Source organism: Quercus lobata, chromosome 6, assembly GCF_001633185.2.
Source record: "Quercus lobata isolate SW786 chromosome 6, ValleyOak3.0 Primary Assembly, whole genome shotgun sequence".
NCBI lineage: Eukaryota > Viridiplantae > Streptophyta > Magnoliopsida > Fagales > Fagaceae > Quercus > Quercus lobata.
In genome coordinates, this window is record NC_044909.1 from 48,553,452 (window position 1) to 48,575,164 (window position 21,713).

The 21,713-nt window shown below is 32.5% G+C and overlaps 2 protein-coding genes across 3 annotated transcripts; both read left to right on the plus strand.

The window, feature by feature from the left end:
* The first annotated feature begins 366 nt into the window (after nt 1-366).
* LOC115994239 (haloacid dehalogenase-like hydrolase domain-containing protein At4g39970) lies at nt 367-4,874 on the plus strand. Of its 2 annotated transcripts, none has more exons than XR_004093157.1 (11): nt 367-924; nt 1,013-1,106; nt 2,540-2,584; nt 2,695-2,745; nt 3,007-3,081; nt 3,176-3,209; nt 3,759-3,814; nt 3,888-3,947; nt 4,135-4,237; nt 4,374-4,420; nt 4,520-4,874. XR_004093157.1 is itself a non-coding variant. In XM_031118304.1 (11 exons), the coding sequence occupies exons 1-11, from the start codon at nt 524-526 to the stop codon at nt 4,566-4,568; spliced, it is 972 nt and encodes a 323-aa protein (XP_030974164.1). In that variant the 5' UTR covers nt 373-523; the 3' UTR covers nt 4,569-4,874. The 2 variants fall into 2 exon arrangements, 1 of the variants encoding a protein (XP_030974164.1); XM_031118304.1 differs by having other exon boundaries at nt 373-924; nt 4,178-4,237.
* Nucleotides 4,875-14,919: 10,045 nt separating this feature from the next.
* On the plus strand, nt 14,920-20,471 carry LOC115993589 (linamarin synthase 2-like). Its single transcript, XM_031117527.1, has 2 exons — nt 14,920-15,610; nt 19,374-20,471. The coding sequence occupies exons 1-2, from the start codon at nt 15,103-15,105 to the stop codon at nt 20,303-20,305; spliced, it is 1,440 nt and encodes a 479-aa protein (XP_030973387.1). The 5' UTR covers nt 14,920-15,102; the 3' UTR covers nt 20,306-20,471.
* Nucleotides 20,472-21,713: the final 1,242 nt, after the last annotated feature.

A 21,713-nucleotide genomic window follows, 5' to 3' on the forward strand; every position in this document is an offset into this window, starting at 1 on the left:
TTCAAGATTTTTAAAGCTTTTTTTCATTCACGAATGGGAGGTTAGTATAACTAGTTTGCGTTTTAATAGAGGCAAGTGTTATTTTAAATTAGAAAGGAAGTGAGTATAAAAATAGAAAACCTATCAGAAGTAGAAGGTTAGTGCAATTTACTCAACATATAAGTGAAATAGAAAATATAATATATATTTGAGAATTTAGAATAGATAATCAAACTTGAGTGTTTTGGGAAGTAATTAACTAAAATAGAATAACTAAAAGCATATATTAATTATCAATTTTTAAAAACTAGAAAAATTGAAAAAGTTGTAAAGAAAAAAGAAAAGAAAAGAAGTGGTCAATTTTTCATTTTCCAATGAAAAGTGTTTTTTAAAAATGCATTAAGTTTAGACTCCATAGAGCTATTGAGTCATCCATAATTTGAAAGGTCCATAACGGTCGTTGAATCCGTTAGAAAATAGTGCCCGAAGCTCCAAAGCCACAGAGAACACAGTCACAAACTCAACAGTACACACAAACAGAGCCATGGCGTGCAGCAGCATGATAACGCTCTCTCGCCCCACTCTCTCTCCCTCTTCTTCTTCTTCTTCATCTTCTACTGCCCCTAGTTTTCTTCCTCCTAATCCTCTCTGCCACGTCACCACTCTTCCCCGCTTCCGATCCTTCAGATCAAAATCTCTCAGCTCCTCCAAGAAACAGCTCTCAGTTTCGGCTTCGGCTTCCCTACAAGCTCTGGTATTCGACTGCGACGGCGTGATCCTCGAGTCCGAGCACTTGCACCGCCAGGCCTACAACGATGCCTTCGCTCATTTCAATGTCCGTTGCCCTTCTTCTTCTGATGAATCACAACAGCCTCTCAATTGGGGCATCGATTTCTACGACCAGCTCCAGAATCGCATCGGAGGCGGCAAACCTAAAATGCGATGGTTCTCTCTTCTCTTTTCTTGTTTCTTTTTTATTTTTACTTTTTTTTTTAGATTGTTGATTGGTTAGGGTTTGCGATTGTGAGTGAAGGTACTTTGGGGAGCACGGTTGGCCGATTTCAACGATATTCGAGAAGCCTCCCGAGGCCGATGAGGACAGAGTCAAGTTGATCGACACTCTTCAGGTATTAATATCATTTTTGTGTTTGTCTGTTTGGCTGCCGAGAAAATGTGAGAATGTATTAATGATTACAAAGTTTCTATTGTTTAGGGAGCTGAGAACGAAGTAACCAAGTTGAGTCTGTGAAAATTAACGCTTCTGTTGGCTTTAATTGAGTTCTGTATTAATGTCTTTGAAACAAAAAAATTTACTCCAATTTTACTGTTTCACTTTATGTTCCACTTCCACCAATCACCTCTTTGTTTTGTAAAAAGTAGTTAGAATTTGGTAAGAACTCAGTAGTTCTTAATCAAGTAACAGATTTAGCTATGGTAGTTCTTTGAGGGAACTAGGCCTCCTAGAGTAGAATAGAATAGAGAGAGAGCAAAAAGAAGGAAATTGCGTATCATTCTTTAATGTCCTTCGTTACAATCCAGATCACCCTCTTATAGTTGAGCTATCTGCTATACATTGGTACAGTTATTAATTCTGTTATACAATCAGTTACAATTTCTTGACTAACCAACCAACCAAACAGCTGTTAAAACTCATTACTAACTAACCCTTCAAGCTACTGTTACAATAGTAAAACCCCTATCATTATTTCGCTCGCTACTGGCAGGACTTGAATCTCATTTCTAGAGGTTCCATAATATATATATACACACACACACAATTAAGACTAGATTACCTTGGTCCAACCTCAAAAACCTTCAACCTCTCGGTCCTCTCCCTTTTCTGGTTTTTTAAACCAACAAGAGCGTTAATTTTCATGGATTAGGAAATACAATAATAGACCTCCCCTGAGTTCCCAACTAAGCATTCCTAAATTTTGGTAAATTGGGTGAATCAAATCAGTTAAGGATAAAATAAGGACTTCATTGATAAGCCAGGGGTAGATTAGGAATATTTTTGCTTAGCCAATGATAAGTTAGTCTACGAATATGAGGAGGGGATTGTCATTCTTGCAAAACTTTGGGCTCATTGTCATTTCCTTATACCTCAAGGGAGGTTGATGTAATTTTCCCTATTTTTTTTAAGGTATGTGTAGAGAGATTTTTGTGTGCTTTATTCTATTGTTTCAATTTCTCTAAGAATTAAATGGAGAAATTGGAACTTTAGAAATTCTTGAATGCTGGGTTTGTCACTATGGAATACCTTAGAAATGGATCTGGTTGTTTGTCTCAATTCCACGTTTTTGATAAGAGATGTCAATTGATTTCGAAGCAATTGTATATTTTTTGATGGAACGGTATTCTTTATTTTGAGTGGTATATGAAATACATATTGAAGAGTTTGAGATTTTATCCATTGGTTCTCAATGTGTATATATATACATGTACAAGCATTCAAACTCGTGGTAAAAGGTTACAATTCTGAAGAATTATTTTGTATCCATTATATGAATTTTTATTTTGGCCAGACTTGTAATGTATAGATCCTTTTATGGTGTTGCAGGATTGGAAGACTGAAATGTACAAAGAAATCATCAAATCTGGAACTGTAAGAACAACTTTACATCTCTTTTACTTCAATTTTCTTGTTGATTTTGTTTTCATTATCAGTTATGTTAATGGGCATTAAGAATTAATGACTAATACTGTTTTCACCAGGTGGAACCTAGACCTGGGGTTTTGAGATTGATGGATGAGGCCAAGGCTGCTGTAAGATAAAATTTACCATTCAAATGCAATTATATTTTCATGGTATATTGAGCTCACTTTATTCCATATAGATTTTCTTGATTGATAATTGGGATTGAAGATCATTTGTTTGCATTGGATTCATAGAGATTAATAACTTATTCCTCTATCACTAGTTTATTCTTTTGCCTTTGCTTCATCTTCAATATCGGAAGTGTCTATGCTTAGGAATACAAATATGTGCTAATTGATAGTGATACCCTTTTTTTCCTGCTGTTGTAGGGTAAAAAACTAGCTGTTTGCTCTGCAGCGACTAAAAGTTCAGTTATACTCTGTCTTGAAAACCTTATAGGAATTGTAAGTTGTGTCTTTGGAGTTGTTTTACTACATTTTTAAGTATTCTGCTTCTACAACATATTTTAAATCACATATTGTATTTTCCTTGTCTTAGGAGCGCTTTCAAAGTCTTGATTGTTTCCTGGCAGGTATATATTGATCATTTTGAAATGAGATATTCTACATGTTTTTTGGTCATGTCATGTATGAGAGGCTTGTTTACTATTTGTACAATTTATCCTTATTTGCATCTGCCACGCGTGTATGAGATCATCTATGTAATGTGCATGGGACTCACACAATTTTGTTATTCTCGTTGTTATATTGTAAGTTACTCTCCGTCCGTGCTTGAAAGTTTTTTTAGATCCATTCTTTTCAAGTCTAGCTGCAAATGCTGTCATTTTCCCTCCATATGTTAAGTGTCAAAATTTTAGTCCATTCAAATAGATTTGGTAACAACGAGGTTGTTGCTGTCAGCGCCCATTCCATTCCATTTTATTTGTTTGTTGTTTTTATTTATTATTATTTTTTAAATTTATAGAATACCCCTGTTTATGCATGTATGATGTATGTGTCATTGTTTGAATGTTTGAATGTTTGTATGTATATTAATTATAAAAAAAAAGCATGTATGTATGTATTATATTTTGCAACTCCAACACTCAAATCTAATTCTGTTTTTTCTATTTGGCTTGTAGGTGATGATGTGAAGGAAAAGAAGCCTGATCCTTCAATTTATCTGACAGCTTCCAATGTAATATTAACCATTGCGCTCTATTACTTGAATATATATCACGATCAGAACTATAAAATGATATTCCTTGCAGAGGCTGGGCGTGTCACCAAGAGATTGTTTGGTAGTGGAAGATAGCGTTATTGGACTACAGGTATTGTGATTTGTAATAATCAGTTACTGTACATGCTTAAAAACGAGGAGTTTTGAGAGAGTTGTTAAAAATTATCTTGGATTCTTATGTTAATAGGGTAGGTATTCTATCCGTTCCATTGATTTACCACAAATTTGAGTTATTGTTCCACATTTTTTCTCTTATTTGGCGTACACATTGAATCAAGCCTTTTCAACCATGATGAATCCTAGAGAAAACTAAATTTGTAGGCTGCAACAAGAGCAGGGATGTCATGTGTGATTACCTACACATCTTCAACAGCTGAACAGGTCAAACCTTTCCCTCTTTCTTTCTTAAACACAGAAAATTACTGACAATTTTTTACGTATGTTGGCAATTAATTGATTGCCAATAGTTGCTTCATGAGAGTACTGAATTATTTTTTGATATAATATTTTAATGTAGGATTTTAAAGATGCAATAGCCATCTATCCAGATTTGAGTAATTTGAGGTATGGTTGCCAGTTCCTCTATAAAAATGCTTGCAATTCTGATTTTATTATTTTATATTGCCCGACATCTTACATATAGGTTTTGCACCATCCATGCAGATTGAAAGACCTGGAGTTATTACTTCAAAAAGTGGTCCCTGCCAGTTAAAAACTGCGTCGATTTTTTCTAAACTTCCAGAAGAGCCTGTGTAGGTTTTGTAGAATTTTGGTTGTGATTGAAGTTTACCCATTCATCTATGGCATTTTCATTGAAGTTGAAAAATCACCCTTTTGATTTACTCTGGAAAAAAAAAGGGTGGGGGGGAGGGGGTGTTTCTATAGATGGTCCTTATACAGAATCACCAAAAATGTAAAGTTTGTGAAATGATTTGATTGAAAGGCATTCCACCAATAGAGCTCATTCTCTCTCTTTAAAACGATCATTAAATATTGAATGACACCGTTTTATTCATGAGCTGTACGAACAAGTTCAAAGTGCCACACAAAAGAATGGCCAATAAGTCTAGGGACAATTTTTGCCTCAACTTCTTTCTACAGTTGTAAATGAGTTGAGATTTATCGAATAGTGAATATTCTAGCCGACTTTTCAACAAAAATAAAATGTTCAAGCTTTGCTCGATTTCAAACCAAGCCTACAAATAATGTTTGAGCTGCTTGATTTATTAGTCAAGTTTAGCTTGAGCTTATATCAAGTTTTTGAGTTTGAGATCTAACACAAATACATTATCAAGCCTATATCAAGCCTATTTAGTTTGGGCTAGTGATTCTAACTCCTAATTAATTATATAATCTTAGTAAACTATGAGTTTCTTTGTCAAGCTCGTATCAAACTTATTACAAAGCCCATAAATGAGTCTTAGTTAAGCATTATTATTATTTTTTTATTTTTTATTTTTGTATTGAGCTTGTTCGTGAACATTTTTTTTTTGGCTTGACTGTTTATTAAACAAGCCTAAAACTAAGGATCAAACTTGGCTTGTTTATAAATAAGCAAATATGAACAAGCATGAATAAGCTTAAAACACAAACATGTTTGAGCTCTAACTTGTCAAAAAGTCTAAAAGCTTGAGCTTAGTTTAACTAATGATCTTGATTTGATTTATTAGTCAAGCTAAGCTCGAGTTTAATATCAAGGTTTTGAGCTTGAGATCCAACCAAGAATTATCATGCTCATATCAAGCTTATTATTAAGCCTATTTGGTTTGGACTCGTGGTCCTAACTCTCCATTAATTGAAGTCTTAGTAAGATATGAGTTTATTTGTCAAGCTCATATCAAGTTTATTACCAAGTTCATAAATGAGGCTAGACCCAACTTTTTTTGAATAGAGCATAAATGTCCATGAGCCTATTTATGAACAAATATTTTTCTTTTTGGGCTCAGCTCATTATTCAAACAAGCCTTAAAACTAAGACCCTGGCTTTGCTTGCGTATGAATAAATAAACATGAACAAATATTTTATTGAGTTAAGCTCGAGTTATTTATGAATAGTTTGGTTCATTTACAACCCCACTCCTTTTACAACTTATTGAAGTGATTGATTGTTTTTGAGTTGTAAAAAAAAAAGTGGTGAGTTGATATAAAAGTGGATTGTTTATTACTCAAAAGATACAATAAAGAAAAACAAGAGAACCCCATATCGAATTAGGAAGACTATTTTGAAGTAACTCTTGAGCTCTTCAGGTAGCAAAGAAACCAAATTCAGCTCAAATTTACGCCATTGGAAGGTTTGGTTTTCAAGCTGGAACACGACCCAAGCCAAGTCCTTTAAAAAAAAAAAAAAAAAAAAAAATCCTGGTAAAGCATGGACTAATAAGTCGATAATCTTATGATATATTTTGAGCCAAAATAAGAAAAAGAAATAGAAAGACAATTGCGTCTCATACTTTGCCCCAGCTCCACCATGGAAGCCTAATAATAATCTGAAAATGGAAATTTCATTACTATAGTAGATGACTAGATGTAGAAGGTGACCCTTTGATTTTCCTTTTTTTTTTTTTTCCTGAAATTTTTATTTTCGTTTCTGGTACTGATAGGAAAGCGACACCTCGTGTCCTCTTGTTGCTGGTCCAAGTTTACGGTAACGATACTAATTAAATTGACCTGCAAGTTCCAACAAACAAATTTAAGAACAAGTAGTTGGATACTTGGATCTTATCTCCTAGTACACCACGGCTCCTAAAAACAATGTGCCTTATTAGGTACGAAACAATTTTTTGTTTGTTTGTTTGTTTGTTGTGGTTTGAGAAGATAACAAAAATTATGTGATCCTATACCTCCCAAAATGGGAGGAAAAACCACCTTGTACGTTTTATATAAAAAGTTACTAAACCCTACAAGTTCGTCCGACTAATAAAGCCTATTAATTTTCACATTTTTTTTCCTGAGTAATACTTAGGATATAGAAAGTGTACAACTACGTGTCGCCATGCAGCGAGTTGTGATTGATGCAGGTGTGTCCTCACATGACCCACCATCACACTTACATCAATTACAACTTGCCACATGGTGAGTTGTGGCACAAAATTACGCATTTTTCTCTGTCCTGAGCATTACTGTTTCTTTCCAGGTAACTTTCTCATTGCAAGATAATGAAATCTCGTACATAATTCTTGTCCTTTTTCTAATCTACATTTTCTTTTTAATAATTGTAAACACATGTTTATACACACAAAAATTTTATTATGTTTTATTTTTCTTTTTAATCAATAATGCAATGATGTTTGTGCAACCTCTTCTGCATATGTGTAATTATGATAAGTATGATAAGGTAATGATAGTAAATTACTAAATTGATCTCTAACAAAGCATATAATGGGTACTAACTTCTTGCTTAATCACTCTGGAGTTCTAGGCTTGGGGTGATGAACTCAAACAAACCGAAATTGACATCTTATGCTAATTTTTCATAGATGATGGGTTGGGTTGGGTTGAGTTGTAAAATTCTTTTAAGCTTGGGCTAGGTCGGGTTTGGGCTGGTTAAATTTTCAATCCATATAACCTGACTCAACACACAATCCACACTGTTAGTAGTATAAAAAAAAGTGCATTTCAAATTTTTAGTTTGACTTATCTTAAATTTTGATTTTGTTTAAATTTGTTAATTTGGATTATTTCGAAATTTTGCGTATTAGTTTTGAAACTTAAACAGTTGAATAAAAATCCATTTATTATTATTATTATTATTATTATTAAACTTGATAAAATGGAAACAACCTAGGTTGGGTTGGGTTGGATATTTATCAACCCAAAAAAGTTGAAAAATATCTCAAACTCAACCCCATGCATACCCTAATTAGGGGAAAATTATCTTATACATTAGTTACATGCAATCGATGTCTCACAATTGGTAGGAAGCATACATCCAATGTTGATCCCGCATGCTATGAGATATTTGTTGCATGTAACTGTTATGCAATATATACTTCTCATCCATAGGAATTTTGCATGTCCATGTTCGTGGAAACCTTGTGTGTATTTTCCAAGTACATGCACATCATCCCTACTCCAGCGGCAAAAAGGACCTTGAAAACCTTGTAACCTTGTAGCACGTAACTTTGTTGCACACTACCTTGACTCTGATATCACTTGTTAAGAAAAGAACGCCTTAGGGATACTTCAATTGAGTAGTTAATATAAGAGCATTCGCACCCGTTTTGCTGAAATTTTCCATCTATTTTATATTAAGAATCTACTTTTTCTATTTTATACACTCATTTTTTCAAAACACTCACATCATATGATCTTTTATCCACTTTAATTTATTTAAATAATGCTTTTTAATATAATTTTATTAATATCTCTCTTTTATTAATATCTCATATCATCTCAACCGTTTCTCTCTCTCCCTCTCTCAATTCTTCTCTGCCCTCTGGTTCTCTCTCAGATTTCTTCCTCTCTCATGTCTCAAAGCAACGCATCTGGTACAATGATACTCCCATGAATTCTCTTCCTCTTTCATATCTCAAACCCAACACTCACACACGGCAGAGGATCTAGAGGCGGAAGCGAAGGAAATCCGGCGGCAATAACGGCGGAAGCAACGGCGGCAGATCCAACTGATTTCCGTTGGGTTTTTCATATGGGTTTGTGTTGATTTTTGTTTGGCTTGATTTTGGTTTGGGTTTCGGATGATTTTTGTTTGGCTTGATTGTGGTGGATTATAAATTGTTGAAATGGTTGCGGTAGTGATGGTTGGGTGGTGCTAAGTTGATGGTTGGAGGTTTGTCTTCTTCTTTGCTGGGTTGCTGTCTCTGTTGGGAAAGAGAGGAACTTGAACGGTGAGAGAGAAAAACAATAAATTATTGTTACGTAGCACAGTTACTGTAGTAGCGTGCAAATTTACACATTTTTAAATGGTAGTTTTGGAGAAAAATTGTGCAAATTTTGACTTTTTTTTTGTGTTTGACAAACTTTTGCAATCACTGCGGTTGCTCTAACATGAAAGGGCACCACGTACGTAACCCAAAAGCTTAAGGCCCTGTTTGGTGAGGTCTGTTTGATGAGTGAATTTAAATTTAAATTTTCACATTTTAAACAACATTATACACATTTTTACTTACACGTATTTCAAAAAATTTCAAACAACAATTCTCAAACTACTCTGCTTGGTAGACACTGAGTTTAAGTCTAACTATGTTAATCATGTGCCCCTAGTAGTGAGAAAATTAATATAGATTTTGTGTGTGAAATCATGAATTTTTGCTCACCCAATTTGATTATATTAAAAAAGAAGTCTAGGAATATAACAAAATATCACAATATTTTCATAATATCTTCATTTTTAGGATCCGAATAGATATTTTTTTATTTTATTTGAGAGAAATACTACATTTATAACATTTTTAGAACAAATTCTAAATGACAAGTTATTTTTGGTTTTAAACTGATAACATTGTTATTGTTATTCTCAAAATATTTATTTTCAGTTGTGGTTGGTCATAGTCTCATATTTTATTATTTTATTTCGATTTGTAAGAAATTGATACTTCAATATTTGTAAAAATATTGTGAAATTTGTTGTGTTGGTATAACAATATATATGCCAGCTTACATAAATATTTAAAAGAAAAAAAAAAACAAACCGATTATTGGAAAAAAAAAAAAACTTTAGGCATGGTAGAAATTAATGTCAAAATGTTGTGGACTTAACATTTTTTTATTTGATCTATAAGAAACTGAGATCTCAACAATTGTGAAAATATTGTGATAATAATAAGTGTTGTAAAATTTTCTCAAAACATTTATTTTCAGTTGTGATTAATCACAGTCTCATATTTTATTATTTTATTTCGACTTGTAAGAATTTGCACATCAATAATTGTGAAAATATTATGAAATTTGTTGTGTTAGTATAACAATATATATACCAGCTTACATAAATATTTCAAAGAAAAAAAAAAAAACATAAACCGATTATTGGAAAAAAAAAAAAACTTTAGGCACTGTAGCTATAGTGCCAGTTGAATAAACCAAAAGCACTATAGGTCCAGTGCTATCCATCAATAATAGCTTACCTATGATTTGTTGTGAATTAATGTTAAAATGTTGTGGATTTAGCATTTTTTTTTATTTGATATATAAGAAACTGAGATTTCAACAATTGTGAAGGAAAACAATTGTGAAAATATTGTGATAATAATAAGTGTTGTTACATTTTTTTAAAACATTTATTTTCAGTTGTGGTTGGCTACAGTCTTATATTTTATTATTTTATTTCGACTTGTAAGAAATTGACACGTCAATAATTGTAAAAATATTGTGAAATTTGTTGTGTTAGTATAATAATATAAATGTTAGCTTACATCAATATTTAAAAGGGAAAAAAAACACAAACCGATTATTGAAAAAAAAAGAAAAAAACTTTAGGCACTGTAGCTACAATGCTAGTTGAATAAACAAAAGGGTTGAACAAACGAAAAAAAAAATATTGTGAAAATATTTTATTTTATTTTGACCTGTGAAAATATTATGAAAATATTATTTTATTTCAACTTGTAAGATATTGACACGTCAATAATTGTGAAAATATTGTGAAATTTGTTGTGTCAGTATAATAATATAAATGTCAGCTTATATCAATATTTAAAAGAAAAAAAAAACACAAACCAAATATTGGAAGAAAAAAAAAATTGTTGCAACTATAGTGCTGCACAGTGTCAACACTTTGGATGCACAGTGTCGAAGCACTGTAGCGACATAGCTGCTTTTATTATAAAGAAATATTGTGAAATTTGTTATGTCAGTATAACAATATATATGCGGGTTCTTATAAATATTTAAAAGAAAAAAAAGTACAAACAGAAGATTGAAGAAAAAAAAAAAACGCAGTAGCTACTGTAGTTACAGTGCCACTCGAACAAACCAAAAGTACTGTAACTTTTACATATTCACCTAGCAAGTTTCACAACATTTTCACAAAACATTTATTTTCAGTTATGGTTGGTTACAGTTTCATATTTTATTATTTTATTTTGACTTATAAGAAATTGATACCTCAATAATTATGAAAATATTATGAAATTTGTTAAGTAAGTATAACAATAAAAAAAAAGTACAAACAAATGACCAAAAAAAACTGTAACTACAGTGCCATCTGTTACTATAGCTACTTTCGAAACTAAAAAAAAGTGTCTCACAAATTTTTACCGTAGATGAACAGTAATTTAACACTAAATACATAGTACTAAATTAATGTAGCGGCAAGCTTTTATATGTAAGAAGGTACAAGGTGGTTTTTCCTCCCATTTTGGTAGGTATAGGATCACATAATTTTGTTTACCAAAAAAAAAAAAAAAAAAAGATCACATAATTTTTGTTATCTTCTCAAACCAAAAAAAGAAAAAAAAAAAAAAATTTTGTTGTCGTACCTAATAAGGCACATTGCTTTTAGGAGCCGTGGTGGACTAGGAGATAAGATCCAAGTATCCAACTACTTGTTCTAAAATTTGTTTGTTGGAGCTTGCAGTTCAATTTAATTAGTATCGTTACCGTAAACTTGGACCAGCAACAAGTGGACACGAATCACGATGTGTCGCCTTCCTATCAGTACCAGAAACGAAAATCAAAAGGTCACCTTCTACATCTAGTCATGTACTATAGTAATGAAATTTCCATTTTCAGATTATTATTAGGCTTCCATGGTGGGGCTGGGGCAAAGTATGAGACGCAATTATCTTTCTATTTCTTTCCTCTTATTTTGGCTCAAAATATATCATGATAAGATTGTCGACTTATTAGTCCATGCTTTACCAGGATTTTTATTTTATTTTATTTTTTTTTGTAAGGACTTGGCTTGGGTCATGTTCCAGCTTGAAAACCATACCTTCCAATGGCGTAAATTTGAGCTGAATTTGGTTTCTTTGCTACCTGAAGAGCTCAAAAGTTACTTCAAAATAGTCTTCCTAATTAGATATGAGGTTCTCTGGTTTTTTTTTTTTTTAATTGTATCTTTTGAGTAATAAACAATCCGGCTTTATATTAACTCATCACTTTTTTTCTTTTTTTTCTTTTTACAACTCAGAGACAGTTAACTGCTTCAATAAGTTGTGGAAAGAGTGAGGTTGTAAATGAATCAAACTGTTCATAAATAACTCGAGCTTAACTTAATAAAATATTTGTTCATGTTTATTTATTCATACGCAAGCCAAGCTTGAGTCTTAGTTTTAAGGCTTGTTTAAATAATGAGCTGAGCCCAAAAAGAAAAATATTTGTTCATGAATAGGCTCATGGACATTTAGGCTCTATACAAAAGAAGTTGGGCCTAAGCTCATTTATGAATTTGGTAATAAACTTGATATGAGCTTGACAAATAAATTCATATCTTACTAAAACTTAAATTAATTGAAAGTTGGGATCACTGGTCCAAACCATATAGGCTTGATAATAAGCTTGATATGAGCATGATAATTCTTGTATTGGATCTCAACCTCAAAACCTTGATATTAAACTCGAGCTTAGCTTGACTAGAATCCGGAATGCCAAAAAAGTTCTATTTTATACCCTAAAAATCTACTTTATCTATTTTATTATCTCATTTTACAACTCACCAAACATCTCAGTTTCTATTTTTAGATACAACTTATTAAAATAATATAAACTACAACATTAAATAATATTTAAAAACTACTCTTTCTCTCTCCTCTCCAATCTCTCTCTTTCCTCTCTTCCTCTGTCTTTATCTCTCTAGCAACCACCACATATGAACTCAGCCACTTAGCAGCAACCTAGCATCGAAGCTCAGCTACCACTACCACCGTCCAATTACCAAAAGTTTATCCAACCAACCACCCCCATCCCCACCCAAATCCCAACCCACCAACCTAAATCACAAACCTACTGCCCCCAAATCACAAACCAATGGTTGATCTGTGACGGCCCCTAAATCACAACCACAAACCTATTGGATTCCGCCACAAAACCATCAACTACCCATCACAAATTCAAAACAATGAACCCATCCACTACCTGCACAAACCCATTGGAGCAAACCAACCCCACCCAAATCTAATTAAAAAAACAAAACCCAACCAACCACCGTTCCTCTCAAATCTCAACCACCGTGGTCCATGGAAGGAAGATTGTTGTGAATGAAACCCACCACCAAACTCCAATCTCAGCCACCGAAACCCACTACCAAACTTCAATCCAGCCATCGACCATCACTGATCTAGCCACTGAACAACCAAGCAACCCATCACCGACCGAGCAACCATCACTAATCTAGCCACTGACTGACCCAGACTTCGATCTATGCCATCCCTAAAATCCACCTCCTAAAATTGTGAGGATCATGAGGGAGGGTTGATAGAGAAAAGAGTTTCAAAGATTGAGGGGGAAGTGCAGAGAGTTGAGAGAGAAGAGTGTTTCGGAGATTGAGAGATTGGGGGGAAGCGTAGAGGAGAGAGAGAAAAAGGGGAATAAAGTAATATTATTTGTGTTTACAAACTTGTGAACAATGGGTTTTAAATATAAGTACCTACTGTTCATGGGTTCTAAAATTTTTAAGATTTACATACCGGGTTGGAGCACTATTTTAGGTTCTCAGTTGCTAAAATAGCAACTGGGGGGTGTTTAATTACCTCCCAATGCTAATGCTTACTGTGTCAACACAATTTTATTATATCAATTTTTCACTTAATCTATATATATAACCAAAACTTCTAAAACTCTCACAATTTTTCAAGTCAGCATAATATTTTAAAAATAAAAAATAAATCATTATCTTTTTTTTAATAAAATTATTTTTGTTTAGTTCAAACTTAACAAGGAATGAAATTCTATCTCTCTAATTAGTTCAACTTAAACTCAAACTCAAACTCATCATTATCATTTATTTTAAACAGACACATCCTTTGCTCTTCACTCAAAGTCTATTGTTTTGCTACATGATATAAAGGATAAGCACGTTTTCTATCTTAAAAAAAGAAAAAATGAGATAAGCACATTAAAAGTTCTTGATAAAATACCATTTAGTTTGTTTTCTTGCTTAGAGAAGTTTGACTCAAAACAAATACTACACTCTGGTTAGAGGGGTTTGGATCTAATAAAACTCTATAGTCTATATTGCATCTAAATTCAAACCTATAAATATGTTACATCAATGCTTCGGATAAAAAAGCATCATCTGAAGTAGAAAATAGAAGAGAGAATTTGAGAAGAGCATTGAGCTTTGACTGTGGGAGTATGTGATGGCAAGTCATCAATTATTATGTATATGGTAATTCAATTTATATATCTTTTGTTTTTTTGATTTGGATGGATTCACAAATTTGTATGTTTCAATTGCTTCTTTCTTATTTATTCTTGAGGTTTGGATATCAATTATCAAGTACTAACAATTAAAATTCAACATAAAACTCATGGAAATTGTGACTCTTATTTTAGAAAATATGCCAGTGTTAACAGATTTTCCTAGAAGAGCAAATCCAAAAAGGCCTTAGATTTAGTGGTCAGGATCATGATCATGACCATGTTAGTAATAAATAATCAAGAGCTTATTGCTACGGATACTATGAGCTATGAGATCACAACTTCAATAATATTCTATATACTAATAGTAGATTTTAAATCACTTTTGAAAGAACTGGGATTTGTCTTAACTTTTTCTTCTTCTTTTTTATATTAACTTTTGGTCTCAATTTTAGCCATTTCTTTGTTTTGGATTACAAGTTTGGCCATATAATGGATTTTACTAGCATTACATCTTTTATTTATCTTAAAGATAAGGCTTCTATTGCTACAGCAAGAACTATTTAGATATATATCTCTTACAAGTATACATAAACTTAAATTATCTTTTAATATATTCATGTTTTATTATTTTCCAATAATTTTCTTGTGTATGTTGCATGAGTTACCAATTAGTACCTAACGCAGATAGTAACCGTACAGAACCAGCTTTCATACTAGGCCAACTTGCGACATTGCAATAATTGCATAAGACATTAAAGGAGACATGCTGACGTTGATTATTCAGTATTTCGAATGATTGATAGTAATACTATCTCTCATGTGACAGTGAATAATTTTCCCAGCAGATGAGTTTACTGAAAAAAATCTATAGGTTAATAGCCTAATGCTACAAATTTTTCCCATAAAATGGCATAGAGCCTAGAGGTATCATCACAAGCCCTTTAAATTTGATTCCTTAAAAAAAAATATAGCTTAAACTTGCAAGTGATATGGGTTCAGTTCGAGCTACAAAGCCCCATGCAGTATGTGTCCCATTCCCAGCACAAGGCCATGTATCACCCATGATGCGATTAGCCAAGCTCCTTCACTCAAGGGGCTTCCATATAACCTTTGTTAATACTGAGTTCAACCACAGACGCTTAATCAGATCCAAAGGACTTGACTACGTAAAGGGCCTACCTGATTTCCTGTTTGAAACAATACCAGACGGGTTGCCACCGTCCGATCGTGATGCAACCCAAGATATCCCAGCACTATGTGATTCCACAAGAAAGAACTGTTTGGTCCCTTTCAAAGAGCTAGTGCTTAAGCTCAACTCGTCCTCTGAAGTGCCTTTGGTTACTTGCATAGTTTCTGATGGCGTCATGAGTTTTGCTATTAAAGCTGGAGAAGAATTAGGCATCCCAGAGGTTCAGTTTTGGCCTGCCTCAGCTTGTGGCTTCATGGGATGTCTCAACTTCGCTGAACTCATCAAAAGAGGCATTCTTCCATTCAAAGGTACTTTGAACAATTTTTTTTGTTTTTGTTAGAATAACTGTTAAAGATTAAATTCATATTTTTCTAACCACACCAATGGTACTGATCAGATGACTATACACAACTTTATTAATTGAACTGTAACTCAGATGGCAGTATGGGGTTACTGAGTATATCTATCACTTACCACTCTAAGCTTAAATTGCTTAATGAGCATATATACTAAGTCCCCCAGTTCATAAGTCTCTCATTTACTCTCTTTGTCAAGTGCAATGTAAGTAGCCATCCAGTCTGAAGTTGTTCATAAGACTTTAATTAAGAATTTTAAACCTGGAAAATATTGGTGAGTTCGAAATAGCCAAATGAGACTGAGATCTCATCAACCAATATTTTCCATAATTAATTAATAATAAAATTTTATTATATTTTATGAGATTTTGTTTAGGTTTTTATTTTTTTTAATAAAAGGTGAATTATCCAAATTATCCACGGTCATTATATAAAATTATAACCTTTTCCGATTTAATTCTAAATTTTGGGGAAAAAAAAAAACTGCATTTAGTACTTTGTATACTATTAAATTCAAAAAGTACAATCTTGTGAAAATGTTATATAGTACAATCTTAATTGTGAACTAAATGCTCTTAATTTTAAGTTAAATTTTTGAACCATCACCCCGTCTCGATATTTCTCTTTGCCAAAAACAACTCCTCCCTTTTCTCTCAATCTCGAAAATCAATTTGGTGTGGTGTCATTGCTGATCATCTCACAGAATAACAGTAGCTCTAAAGCAGTGTAGCTTTGTAGTTTGTCAAATACTCTAAATGTTATATTTCTTTCTAGTTACAGTTCTTTATAATCCCAAAAGTTCTATAACAAAACCCTACAACTAAAACTCCACTTCCAACAACAAAATCAAACAAATTCATTTTTTTTTTTCAGTGGATTGCTATATTTCATGAACGCAACTTCTCTTATAAGAGGGAAAATTATCTTATAAAATTGCCTTATGGTATGCTCATTTCATAATAACATAAGGTCTTTTTTTTTTTTTTTTCGTTTCAATAAAAAAATAAAATGGGGTCTCATAAATGTGTGAGATCCATCAAATATAGGAGTGGTGTACTTTTCCATAAGAGAGATATTTTCCCTTGTCAAAGAGTCGGAGTAATTTGTCCTACAGTATGGATAGTAAATACTTCTCATAATTTTTTTTTTTTTTGCAAAATAACTTCACTACTTGTTACATCAAAGTCAAGTCCACAAAATTAGAAATAATAACATGTCTATTTTACAAAAGCAGTCTCTGAATAGGAGGTGGTATTACATGAATAAAAAATTTGTATCTACCCTCTCATATGAGATGGGTCCCACCTCATTTAAGAGAGTAGATACATACATGTATGATGTATTGGATAAATACAATACTCACACCATGTAAGAAGGTAGATATATACATGTATTAAATACATATGAGATTTAACTCCTGCAGGATACATAATAGATTTTCTTTTGTTCATGGGATAAATAATGTGTAATATTACTTTTTTTTTTCTTTATTTACTTGAATATGTATAAATACCTTTAATTGTTGATTGTCATTGTTGTCATATCGCATGTGGTTTAATATTTCCTGGCGAATGTGGATTATAAGGGGAAAAAAAGGTTATGCTATGTTCTGCTAGAGAAATCAAAGAAAAGCGAGACGTAGCCGTAAAATATAGCAATTGCAGGAAAATTTTATATGAGAAATCTAGTTTTGGTCTAATTAATGAGAGTAAGGAATTTTATATATATATACGGTTAGGAAACTCTGTATAAATTGAATCCTTTCATAAGCATTATTAACTAAATTAAGATGATTCTCCAAAAAAAAAAAGAAAAGAAAAGAAAAACTAATTAAGATAAATCTATCCTCATCATAATGAAACCAAAGATCATATTTTGTTTTATCAAAGTTTAAGGAATGGGAGAGGGATACTTTGTTGTGTAGACCTGTAGCTTATAAATCAGAATAATTTCTTAAGGGATCACAATTCCTAACTTTCCTAGCCATCATTTATATTATGAGAATGGGACTTGTAATTTCTAACTTTGTTTTGTGATAATAATTTTATTCTTTTCTACTACAATAATGAGTAGTAATGATCTTATGTCCCAAAAAAATGTTTACAAAGTTAAATTCTCGTTGACAAGACCCAAGAAAAATGTTTAATATACTGAAAAATTACATATGGGACATGCAATCTTTTCATATCAAGATGATTTCGGTTTGTAAAAGTTGAAATATTAAGAATCACTCTAACAATATTTTCTAAAAGCATATAATCAAGAGTCAAAGATAGAGCCAGGATTTTAGGTTTTGGAGAGCCAAAACGTGAAAAAAAATTCAAGAATGAAAAAAATATAATGAAATTCATGACTAAGTATCCTACTATCCTATAAAAAAATAAAATAAAACTAGCACTCATTCAATATTAGAAAAATGCAAATTAGAAAATAGACAAAATAATTGTTTCAGAAGACATTTTAAATCAATCATTTGTCCTATTAAAATTAGTTTTTTTTTTTAAAAAAAAATCCCAAAATAATCTATAATTGTTTATATATACTAAATTCAGAATAATTTTCCTTTTGAAGTACAAAATCAAATAGTAATTTAGATTATGAAACTTAGTTTTGACAATATTTATTATTGAAAATGCTTTTTTTTTTTTGTGTGGAAGTTGTGATAAAAACAAAATGAGTAATTATAAGTACAATCACTCTATAAACAAGTTAGTAAGTAAATGATATTTTAATTCTTACAAACCGTTTGATATAATTCAAAAAGAAATCATAAAAAAATATATACAAACCTTATTATTTTCAATCGATTAAGAAAGAGAATCTTCTTTACAAATACTAAAAGATGAAAAACGATTTTTAAAAATGTTTTACGTTAATTATTTATTTAGAGGATGGCCACACATTAGACTATAACATTTTTTAAAAACTTATTTGGACTAATTTATTTTATAAGATGAAACGTGTGATACCTAAATTGTGCATATTTGATTGGATTTGATTGTTTAAGCGTGAGTTGTATAGGCATGCGTTGAGTTCTACATTAGGTGTATACTAGGTGGATCTTAGGTTCATAAGTGATTACGAAGATTCCTAATCGTAACATGAATAGTCCTTTTGGCCGAGTGTAAACAAATAAGTGACTAGTTCTCTTTTCAGGTCATTACAAATTATATATCAGAACAAACATGGTATAACACCATGTGTGTGTTGTGTGGGCATGTACAGAGTCCCACATTAGATATTTACTAGGTGGATTTTAGGTTTATAAGTGATTATGTGTGTGTTGTGTAGGCATGTACAGAGTCCCACATTAGATATTTACTAGGTGGATTTTGGGTTTATAAGTGATTATGAGAAGTGCCAATTGCAACTTAACTAGTTATTTTGGGGAGGATGATGACAAATTTTAAATATGCATTATTAACAAAAATTAAAATATTGAAATGGGGAGGATGGTTTGGCGTTGGGCTAGGGGTTGGCCTCCCTTGGTCCAAGCGTGGATTTGTCCCTATCTAGAGTAATGCTATAAACTAGATTTTTCAATATTACTTAAACAACATTTTCAATATTGCTGAGTAGAGAAGTGATTATTGATTTTTATATAGACTCACTATTGACACCATTTTATTTTTAATCGTTAACAACTTATTGTATCAACAATTTATGAGAAAAGTTGTGATTCTAGACTTATTGTTTTATATTTCTTTTGTTACAGATGAAAGCTTCAAAGATGATGGAACACTTGACAAACCAATAAATTGGATCCCGGGAATGAAAAACATCCGGCTGAAGGACCTCCCTACCTTTATTAGAACCACTGACATTACTGAAACAATGTTTGATTTTCTAGGATCAGAAGTACAAAATTGCTTAAATTCTTCCGCGATCATCTTCAATACATTTGAGGAGTTTGAACATGAAGTCCTAGAAGTACTTTTGGCCAAATTCCCTCATGTTTACAATATAGGCCCACTTCACTTACTAGGTCGGCATGTACCTGAGAGCCATTTCATGTCTCAAGGTTTAAGCTTATGGAAAGAAGACTCCAAATGTCTCCAATGGCTTGATAAAAGGGAACCCAACTCAGTTGTGTATGTAAATTATGGAAGCATAACTATGATGTCAAACCAACACTTGAAAGAGTTTGCATGGGGCCTTGCAAATAGCAAGCACACATTTTTGTGGATAGTTAGGCCTGATTTGGTAATGGGAGATTCAGCAATCTTGCCTGAAGAATTTTTTGAGGAGACTAAGGATAGGGGATTCTTAACAAGTTGGTGCCCCCAAGATAAAGTGCTAGCACACCCATCCATAGGGGTTTTCCTAACACATTGTGGTTGGAATTCTACATTAGAAAGTGTATCTGCTGGCGTGCCTATTATTTGTTGGCCTTTCTTTGCCGAGCAACAGACAAATTGTCGGTATGCTTGTACCACTTGGGAGATTGGTGTGGAGGTTAATGAGGATGTTAAACGTCATGAGATTGAAGCACTTGTTAAGGAAATGATGGAAGGGGAAAAGGGACATGCCATGAGGCAAAAAGCTAGGGAATGGAAGAAGAAAGCAATGGAAGCAACTGATTTTGAAGGATCATCATATAAGAACTTTGAAAGATTAATTAAGGAGGTTCTCCTCGTTGGTGAGTGAAGAGTCAAACTGTCTTGTGAGAAAACTATAATCTTATGTTTACATCTATAATAATTCCATCAGATCATATTTCGCCATTGGTGTGGTAGAATAGAACATGGGTTCAGCCTATTAATTTTTTTTATGTAATTTTTTAAGATTATAATTTAAGGTTTTATTTCCTTGATTTTAGATGTTTTCATAAATATTTTATGGTATTGTTAACCACAATTTTTTTATAAAATTAAGTAAATAAATTCAATATTGTTTAAAAAGTAAATCCTAACTTCAAATATATTAGTGAAGTTGGTAATTAAGTAAACATACAATGAATGTCATAGGTAAAACTAAAACAACTAGTGATCTTTTTATAGGGTAAATGGGCTTTTGCCCCTAAGTTACAAACTATGCAGCAAAATCCTTATGTTCTGAAACTATTTAGCAAAATGTCATTATTTTTTAAACATGATTTTAACATAATCGAGTTATATGTATATTTTTAAGTGGAAGTTTCAAGTAAATTTTCAAAAACATTTAAGTGGAAAAATATGCATAGCTAATGTTCCACCTGTAACTCGATTTTAAAAAATATGGGCATTTTGCTAAATTGTTTCAAAACAGCGGCATTTTGCTGCATAGTTTGTAAATTAGGGTCAAATACCCATTTTCCCCCTTTTTATGTATCAAGTACTATTGGAAACAATTCGTGTAGCTCTAGAGATAGTAAAATATTCGAATCTATATGTGCAAAAATTTCTGTTTATTTTAATATAAGAACTTACTTTTTCTATTTTGCATAACCACTTTTTAGAAACACCAACATTAGATTATTCATTTTACTATCTGTTTTATTCTAATACCATTTCTTCATCTAATATTCTACTAATATTTTTGTCAAATCATCTCTTTCACTCTAATCTCTACTCTAAAGTCACAACACCATCACCAACCCACAACTCCTATCCTCTCTCTTTCTCAACCATAAACCCACCCATACGCAAACTTAGATTTTCAAGCCAAACAAAAAACACCACAAACAAAATCCCAACTACCGTCACCACCCTCAACCACCTTGCTGCCACCACAAAAAGCACTATAGTTGCCACTCAATAAAACCCCACTACCCAGTACCTAAGCCACCAGAAAAACCCATCCATATGCCTACAGATCTCAACTCAATAGAAAAGAACCCAAGATCTAGTGAATTTGAGACCCAAACCACCATGCCACCAGCACCACACCAAAATCTAGCTCATCTATCATGGCAGAGGTCACATTAGAGATCCCTAAATTGCCCTGCTGCAAGGACTGATGTGATGCCAATCTCTTAGTATTGCATGTCATTGTTGCATTCGATTCACGCGTGTTGGTTGGGAAAATATTTGACTAGAGCTGTAACAGCCTTCCCATGTCTGCGTTGTGGTGAAAA